The sequence below is a fragment of the Chaetodon trifascialis genome, chromosome 8 (genome assembly GCF_039877785.1).
Source record: "Chaetodon trifascialis isolate fChaTrf1 chromosome 8, fChaTrf1.hap1, whole genome shotgun sequence".
Taxonomy (NCBI): domain Eukaryota; kingdom Metazoa; phylum Chordata; class Actinopteri; order Chaetodontiformes; family Chaetodontidae; genus Chaetodon; species Chaetodon trifascialis.
In genome coordinates this window covers 13,445,909-13,455,680 of record NC_092063.1, presented here as the reverse complement: position 1 = coordinate 13,455,680, position 9,772 = coordinate 13,445,909, and the positions used below count along the sequence as shown (strand labels likewise).

The window sequence follows — 9,772 nt, the reverse complement described above, 5'->3', positions numbered from 1 at the left end:
CTTAGCTTTTCAATCTTGTTTTTCAATGCTTTGAATGAACGGTCGGTTTGTCTATTTTTGCTGTCTACCGCAGATAGGACATTCCTCCTGAATGTTCGGTATTTTGGAGGTGGATTGTCCTCTCCAGGCGACGCTTGGGCCTTAACGCACTCACTGAAGGTCAAGTATGCAGCACAGAGCTGCACAACCGGCGGTGCCTGCTTAAAACTCTTACAATTTTATACAAGAAGGAAAAATTCTGTGTCACCTGTTCAAGTTTGTCCAGCATCGGTTCAGTGCACATGCAGTGTAGCCTGGACTATATGTGTTTTTCCTATAAGAATATCAGTGTTTTTATGTGGAGTTTCTCTATGTGTTTAAAGCTCTGGCTCGGAAAAAAAACTTGGAAAATCTTTAGGTCAGACGGCAAAGCAAACATTAGAGCTAAGTGTTTGAGCAGGCATTTCAACGATATCTGACTGTAGCCTAAAGCTCTCAGAGGTTCTATTTTGCGTCCACATACTGAACCGCTTCTGTGCAAGGCCAGCGCAAACTAAAATAATGCATTTTGACCCCCCCGGTGCGAAAAGAACCAGGCAGTGCGCGCTTCATCTCAGCTGATATAGATATTCTAAATACGTGTTGATTTTGCACCTACTGGAATTTCAATGATAAATAAATGTCATGCAATTTTAGGCACTTAAAGACGATACCATTTCTCAGCTGATTGCCACACTGCATGCACATAGCCTAACACTTTTTCCTACAAGACGTTGCTTACAACAGACAAGTTTTGGCCAAATAATAGTAATAGTAATAATAATAATAATAATAATAATAATAAATGCTATCAAGTGAAACGCTTGCGTCTGATGTATCGCAAAATACTACACTAAGTATATTATCTTTAAGTCAAGTAACTCCGACGCAAACCATTGCATAATTGTTTGCAAGTCGTGCGTAATATTGTGCCGCCATATGCGTAACTTCAGAAAGCTGGAAACCCCCCCCCCCCCCCCCCCCCACACACACACACACACAAAACAAAAAACAACAGCCTGTATTTAGGATACTTGGTCAACTCTGAATTTTTTTTTTTTTTCCAAACACTGAGCATATCATCCCCTGCTGATTTTAAAAGTTGATTTAGATATTTTTCGGAGTTTAACTGTGCAGTTGGAGGTCTATTATAGGACGTGGCTAAAAATATCTGTTTGAATATACCGGCATGTGACAGGCCATAGCCTCAAGTACTCTGCATAAAAATGCTTTTTATTTTGACTTTTGTAGAATTGTATTAACCATGAAGCTAAGGGCCCCTCTAGCGAAATACCAGACAAAAGCTACATTCTAGCCTACTAGAATTTGTTCAAGATAGACGCACATCTGTGTTTACTGTTTCTCTGCTCGTTCATGCTTTTTCAGGACATCTAAATATCACATAGGAGCTGCAGCCAGCAGGCACTATTGGGCGATTTCTTGAGATGTGAAATCATTTAATACTTCTAATAAAAAAAAGTTAACACATTGTTGTGAAAGCTTTATATCCTAGTGGTTGAAAGAGAAATACACTCTGGAGATTGCTCTGAGTATAACAGCAACACACATCCTTATCTTGTAAGCTATTGTTGCCACCACAAGCGCTTCACGCTAGGTGCATTCACCGAGACCTCAGTAAAAAAAAAAAAAACCAAGGCTCTTTAGTGTTGCTTGAAACTGTTGGCGGCTCATACAGCCAAGTTTAACAGCCCGACTTACATCCAATTAAACTTATCTAGGCCATGAGGGGACAGTAATATGATTACACAGGCTTCCCACATTTAGCCTTGACTTCAGCTAACCGTGTAGCAGTGTCTTGGTGAACTGCGTGCAACGTGTGCGTGCGTGTGTGTGCGTGTCTGTGTTTGTGTGTGTTGTGGGTGTTGTATCATTTGACACGGGATTTATCGACGCAGAGCCGAAACACGCTGCCATATTTTGGAGCGCCATTTTTGAACTGAGAGTTTTTAACAAGAGGGTGACACCTAGGTTAACCATTGTAATTATGGTGCTAGGTAGCAATACATAACTTAAATTCCACAGACACCGTCGTAAAGTTAGTGCTCCTACAGTGATGCTTCAGCGAAGAATGGCGAGTGTTTACCACACCTTCTCTTTGGAGGACTCAGCTGAACATTTGACTATTACTTTAAACACGCGGGACATGCAGTAATAATATATTTTATCACTGCGCGAGTCCTTGTAAGATAGACTAAGTATGACGGCTGATAACTCTGATGCAGACCCTTTGCGTGTAAACTCTGCATATGCTTAGCCTTCTCATTTGGTGCAACCAAATCATACTTTCCTGGGTCCTACTGCTAGTGGAATATCAGCTGCTGAGAGTCGTCCACCTAGGGAAATAAACACATGGTAAACCTTGTTCTTTGACTGATAGCCTGAGCACACTAAAGCCAGAATAGCCAGTGTTTAAACCCTCCGAAGGCAGATATTGCCAACTGATGGACATTGACCAGTCATATTTTGCCACATTATGACAAATACTGCCACTTAACGCAGCCAGGAGGACTGTTCCCCATTCGTTTAAACGCCTTTATTCCTCTTGTGTATTATGTAGTCTTTTAAACTCCTCTTTCACATACTTCCGTTGTCTTGATCAGAAGCCCTAACTTTGAAATTTATTAGTGCATCATTTATTCATGCCATCACATTACTTATTTATGCCGCGCTAATACGCATCACTGAAATGATTATGATGAGGAAATGATTTGACAATATTGTTTTGGACTGTCTGCTTTGGCTGCTTATTTCCCGCTGAAAGAAAAGTTTGTAGTTTTTATTCATTCCCCTGGAGCATATTATCTTTAATTCTACAGATGATATTATAGTCAGAATAATGTTGACATACGGATATATTTTAAATGTCGTAATTCAGGACCATTATTGTCGGCCAATTAGAGTGGCGGCTTTTCAGTTTCTGCAACTTCAACTTCAACTTTAAGCCTTGCGTTTTATTCTTTTAATTACACAGTGGACCATATATTGCACACTGTTAAATAGGCAATGACATTTTGATGTGCGAATTATTATTATTGTTATGCATTTGCACAACACTGGTGCTGCAGCATGTGCCGAGCATGTGTCCATACAGGCCACAGGCCAGTTTGTTTACACTTATATTTCCATAGCTGCTGCTGTTCATTTACCAAAAATCAAATCAGGAGCTCTGCTTCACACCAATTCATGTCCACATCCTTGTGTTTTCGTACTGGTTTACAGTCTCTCTTATTTGGTAGAATTCAACTGAAATGTTTAGCCTTACAAAAATGTCAAAATATAGAATTTGAGGCTTTTATTTCATTATTTGTGGCTTAAATTATACATTTCTTAAATGGACACTGAACACCAAGTTGGAGAAAATACATCATGTTGTTCGCTGTGAAAATCCGGCCCACTGGTGTTTTCTCTCTCTCTTTTTTTTCCCCAAGTTGCAGAATATCTATTTGCTGAAATCCAAATTCCTCTCATTCTCGACGTTTATGGTTTTCTGTAGAACAAAGGGATTTAGCGTTACTACAGCCATTCTGTGTTTTATGGTGGACGTAGAGAGGATTTTAGTGGTCAAATTCAAGTGCTGTGTCTGGACAGCTGTCTGCTTTCTTTGTACTTGGATGCAGGATGCATCATGTGAGACAACCTTTTGTCTGTTGGGGTAGTAAACAAGCTAATGCCAATGCCACCTTTTTCACAAATACGTCTGCAATGGACTCTCATTTCCACTGCTGAGGTCTGATGATGTTGCTTGTTCTTCCCCTTGCTGTTGGAAATCACCAAAGACACTAACTTTGTTTTCAATTATTTTTAAACAACACAGGTGTCCCATGAGTGATTGTAATCGTGTTATTGGAATATTGGACAATAATTCAAGAGTCTTTTGCAGCATTTAGGAAGTAGCCTATAATCATAAACAATGGGCCATCATATTAATTTCACCTTGTGATAGTATCAGTTAGTCTATAAACATTCAAAGATGGCCCTCAACAGTACAATTAAAAGTTTACAATGACGCAGGAAGAGAACACGCAGGCGCATCTTTTCTCCAAACCATTCATTTATTACAATTTTTTTTTTTTTTTTTTTTAAAGTACGGAGGACATACTTCTCTCTTTAACAGTCACCCACAGATAAATGTCGACATGGTGGTAAATAAAATGATCACAGCAGCTTGGAACATCAGCTGGGACTTATTTAATTTTAGAGGGAGATGTCGGATGCGTTCGTAGCGCTTGGTCAATAGGCCCACTATAAGTGGGAGACTAAGGAGACTAATTGTTGCTCTGCTTTGAAGCTTATAGACAAAATATGCTACCCAAACATTTAATTTGATCGACTAGTGAGTCCAAGGAGACATGATATGCCAGCATATCAATTTGAGTATTTTCAGAGGAAGAGGCTCACACATTGCGGAGGATATTCTGGGCGGTGGTGTCAATAACCACTCCAGCCTGGAATAATGCTGAATCCAGTAATATGAGGGGAGTAATTCATTTTTTCTGTTTGTGTTCATGTCATCGGGGCACATTTCCCTGCTGGGGGAGATGCAAGATCCCAGGGCTTTTCCGGTAGCACTGCTGCAGGAACTCCAGGAACTTGGGTCTTGAATTGCGCAGTTGTCCTCCATGGACTCTGTCATGATCCAAAGTCAAAGGGAATAATGAGACAGTGTCGATTACTGTAGTTTGCACAGTCAACATGCATGCTGTGTATTCTGCGTTGCCTAACCGCTGGTTCAACTTCATTTTCACAGCATAATTAGGTGTGGCAATTAGGTATTTTATTTCGTGAAAGAGAAAAATGATAATAAAATGGATTGTTTGATTAATATCTTGCATAATTTTAAATGTATTTCCCCGGCTCGCTTACACCTATCTTTAATAGGCCTGTGTGCAGCAGACTGGTGTCGCCATTATGAACGAATAATAAAAAAAGGGATCAAAACAAAGTGTGTAACCCTTAGGAAAAGATCTCCTGCATGTTCACATACCACAGTGTAAAAATGCCCTGGGAAGTCTCAGAGATTTATAGAAGAACGTGAGCCACTCACTGTGATCTGTTAAAGTTTTAGTAAATAGAGAAACGACTACAGGGCTCATGGAATTGCTTTTTAGCGGGATTATACCTTTTCAGGGCTACATTCATAGCGATTACAGGCGTACAGTACTTTCTTAATGCAGATTTTCTACTGTGTGTAACAGTGCCGGTGATAATAATTCCTCATCGTTTGACTAAAATATTAAAATGACCAGTGGTCCAATAGCTTTCGTGATATGAATAGTAATCTCCATGTAAGACTGGTAATAATAATGATTATTGCTATGATAATAACAATAATAATGGCAATCTTACCTGTAAAACTCCATAACACTATGAAATGCACGTCACTGAGTGTACTCTGCAGTTTGTGCTATGCCTGGTTAAGGAGCTGTAGCTCTTTAGCTAGCCTACCAGCAGCCCATAAACATAAACACACACAGCACATATCTCTCTAATTGTCATAAGCCTGCAAACAGGAATCTGTTACTGGTTTTCTGAGTGCGCCTGTGGTGTTTGAAAATTATTCGTTTGAACCTCGGAGATCTTACCTAAAGCCAACCACTCCTACACATCCAACTCTTCCAAATTGATATATGACAATATCTACTTTCGATCACGTGTCCGCGGGGCGACTTAGACGGATTGCGCGTCATCTCGCCTTCCCAAATTTTTCCCTTCTGCTGCAGCTCGTATCCAAAACATCTATCTATAGTACGGAGTACGAGAGAGAGAAAGATGTTTAACTCGGTGAATCTGGGCAACTTCTGCTCCCAGACGCGCAAAGACCGGACATCCGAGTTTGGGGACAGGACGGGCTGCGCGTCCAACATCTACCTCCCCAGCTGCACCTACTACGTCCCCGAGTTTTCTGCCGTCTCTTCGTTTCTTCCACAGGCCCCGTCCCGGCAAATCAGCTACCCTTATTCCACAAATCTCTCTCAAGTACCGCCGGTACGGGAAGTTTCATACGGCTTGGACCCTGCCAGTAAATGGCACCACAGAAGCAATTATGCATCGTGCTACTCGGGAGAGGATCTGGTGCATAGGGACTGTCTTCCACCATCCACCATGACAGAAATGCTTATGAAGAACGAGAGTGTGTACAGCCACCACCATCACCATCACACCCATCCGGGCTCCAATCACCCCTCCACAGGTTTTTACTCCGGCGTGGGGAAAAACAACGTCCTCCCCCAAGGTTTCGACCGCTTTTTTGAGACGGCATACTGCAGCAGCACGGACAATCAGTCAGACAATTGTTTACAAAAGGGCGACGGGGGAAAGCTGGAAAGCGACTCCCAGCAGCAGCAGCAGCAGCAGCAACAGCAGCAGCAACAACAACGGCAGCAGCCCACAGCGTCTGTACCCGGAGCCCCGGAGCAGGAAAAAGACCCAGAAGATGAGGAGGAACATACAAATTCAGGCTCATGTACTTCTTCCTCCGCAGCAACCAAGGACGGCAACGCCAGCAAGAGCAGCCACTCGAGTAGGTATACCGAAGCTGTAAAATGGGGGAAGGTTAAGGGGACTAGCCCGGTGTTTTGTCGGTCAGATTTTATGTGGAGTTTTATAAGCATTCAAAGGATTTTATTATAACCCTACAAAGCTCTTTCTTGCAACGAGAAGAATTTTTACGATGGGAAAGCGCTTTGAAAAAACGGGGATGTTATACACAGACGCCTCTATGGTGAGAGTCTGTGAAATTTTTAAGAGAGAGCTATTGTGACAAATGTTAACTTTGATCATGAACTTGCGTTGGGCATTTTAAGGGATTTTCTCGTTGGGCTGTCGAGAGTAAAAACCAATTGGGCAGAACATTGCTTTTGGCGTCTTGTGAATTTTCTTTTTGCTCTGGGTATGCCCGCAAAAGACTGCACAGAGTATTACACACTTTACGGTTAAATGCGTTCTTATCTGTCTTTCTATCTGTCTGTCTACCTCATGACAGATCAGAACCGTTTCCTCCTCTTTCAGACGGACAGTAAATGCATCAGGGGTAGTGAATCGAGGTTTTTCCTCGTCCATGTATGAGAAAAATGCATAGGTCTGCAAATTGTACCATTTCCTCTTAAACCGCTGAAAAGAAGTCCAAATCCATTCAGATTTCCTTTTGCATTCCGCCTCTCCACCAATGATTTGCATGCAACTGACGTTACTGTTAACTTGACTGACTTGCATGAAGTGACATTTCGCTTGATTTGAAGGGCTGAAATGGCTCTTATTGCAGCACACAGGTCCTGTTGGTGTATAGCCTCATGTACATTGCGCTAGCCCAGTGAGGCTGCAGACACAAGCTAACTGAGGCTGCTGTTTGCCCCTCTCCCTCACACAAAAACAATAATAAAAAAAAATCTATTTCCCCAGTCACCTGTTTGATAAGATGTTATAGGGCCACAGAGTCTGCACCGGCCACTGCAGACATGGGCAATGCATTTCAAGTCACTGCCAAAAGATTGTGTAAATTGTTAGTTTAGCTCCAGAGGAATGTGGCGCACATAATGCGCTGAAATACTTTTGTTGTTGTGTATTTATAACAGATAAACACGTACTTAGACAGTGTAAGTTGATATTATTTCCTCCAAGCGATTCGGATATTTAACACTCTTTATGGCTGGTTTATCTGATAGCCTCAGCTACTTTGCTTGATGAATGTTGACTGAAATCTTATCATTACTAATGCCACTGAAACGGAATTCTTAGCATCTTGCGAGTCTATAGTCACCTCAGCTCTAAAGCTTATTTTTCTCGCCCCCTCTATTAATTATCTATTGTTAATTATTGTTTCCCGTGACACTGATTTTTTTTTATTTTAATCATTCCTTTTTCCCCTTCAGGCACTCCTCGCACGAGGAAGAAGAGGTGTCCATATTCCAAGTTTCAGATTCGAGAGCTGGAGCGGGAGTTCTTCTTTAACGTTTACATCAACAAAGAGAAGAGGCTTCAGCTTTCCCGAATGTTAAACCTCACCGATCGCCAGGTTAAAATTTGGTTTCAGAATAGAAGAATGAAAGAGAAGAAGCTGAGCAGAGATCGCCTCCAGTACTTCTCTGGAAACCCCCTGTTGTGAGCAGAGAGTGTCACAGTCTTGGTCAGTGACATTAAGGCCTACTCTTATCTCACTGAATTGTAACCGTGGGCATTACCATTTTCTAAAGGAGCCCATATCACCAACAGTGCAATGTTAAAAGTGGACAGTGGGAGTTAATAGGCCTGCATGGGATAAAGTCGCCATTTTCTTATTGCCCTACGAGCGGCGGTGAATTTCTAGCTGGTCCCCAGAAAGGCCTCCATGGTTAGAATAATCATTTATACCTATGCTGTTCTTGAATATGTCCCTCTATTTATCACGACTCTCCATTGTGTTTATTCTATTGTTCATATAGACATATTTGTTGTTAAAATATCAAATGTAACAATTTGAACCCTTATTGCGCAGACAACTTTTAGCTCCCCCCTCCCTCTGGTCTATGTATATAGCATATCATCTAATTATTTCTTGACCAGACGACGAACGACTTATAGCGAATCCCCAGGCTGCATTTTTCGCCATTGAGAACTGTGACGTCCAATCTGTGAAAGCATATCCCCCCCCTGTACAGAGTAGCCTATGCAATGTGCATTCGTGACTGTAAATAGGCGTATGTTGAATTTCCTTTTCCCTACCCCTGCTGCTATTTTTCACTACACTGCCCATACAACCTAAACAGCTTTAACGCCAACACTCGTTAAATTATTTGCTTCAAACCTTGGTGCTTTGGATTCCAGAGAGGAGGAACAGATTGTTGGCCTGTGTATCATTAATATAATACCTATGAAATAAACAGAAACGTATAGGCAAAACCCAACGACTTTTTGTGCTTTTTCTGCTACCATTATCACAATTGCCATCACTGATATGATTTTGCCTTCATCGTGGACAGTGTTTGCTTGGTCGTGAGTCAGATCCTTTTGGAAAGGAACTACTCATAAATGTGTGTATAACCTGAAACTGCTGGCCTACATACATAACATTAGCACACCCTTAACTTGCGTTTATGGCCATTTCATGACAATACACACATTTGCTGTGGTAGATATGGTGGCGGTTGTGAAACTGAGGAATAGTGTCGGCGGGCCTACACTTGTCGGATTTTTAGGCCACTTTAAGGTTGCATCACTCTAGAAATATCATGTTTGAATTTTAGCAAGCGTGTTAAACCAAGATAGAGGCCAGATCTTAGAAATGAAGAGAAAGAGAGTGCAATGATAACCTCTTTTAGTGCCCACTAAATGGAATCGCCACTCTTGTATAGTCTAGACACTGCCATAAAGACAGAGGCACTAAATGGCTATTTTTTTCTCTTAATTGCACCGTCTGTTCGGGGGGAATGGCGTTCACTTCCGCAGTAAATAGTAAACAAGCAAGCCTGGATGTCCGAAGGGGGGGGGGGGGGGGGGGGGGGGACTTACCAAGAGGTTTCGACATGAACTCGGTCTGCAACGTCAAACTAAACCACAACCCCCTCTGCACACAGCCGTCATGCCCACCGCATGAACACTGGAAAACCGCAGCAAATCCAGTCTTTCCAGAGTAGAGAATTTAACGCCATGTAAGTTTAATTTTCATATATTTGCGTGTTCGATTTGGTAGATGAAAAACCTCGTGAAAGTCTAATGCTTTGCCAGGCAGTTGAAATAATAGTCTATTTGTCTGAGCTGA

General features: G+C 41.8%; 1 protein-coding gene across 1 annotated transcript; it reads left to right on the top strand.

Annotated features, from left to right (window-relative positions):
• Positions 1 to 5,666: 5,666 nt before the first annotated feature.
• Positions 5,667 to 8,140, top strand: hoxc11a (homeobox C11a). Its single transcript, XM_070968941.1, has 2 exons — positions 5,667 to 6,559; positions 7,908 to 8,140. The coding sequence occupies exons 1-2, from the start codon at positions 5,809 to 5,811 to the stop codon at positions 8,138 to 8,140; spliced, it is 984 nt and encodes a 327-aa protein (XP_070825042.1). The 5' UTR covers positions 5,667 to 5,808.
• Positions 8,141 to 9,772: the final 1,632 nt, after the last annotated feature.

What these genes read in the sequence shown, in the direction of transcription:
- hoxc11a (XM_070968941.1), top strand. Translation starts at nt 5,809, where the DNA reads ATGTTTAACTCGGTGAATCTGGGCAACTTCTGCTCCCAGACGCGCAAA. An exon ending in CAGCAAGAGCAGCCACTCGA is followed by an intron (nt 6,560 to 7,907) that starts GTAGGTATACCG and finishes TTTCCCCTTCAG; the next exon opens with GCACTCCTCGCACGAGGAAG.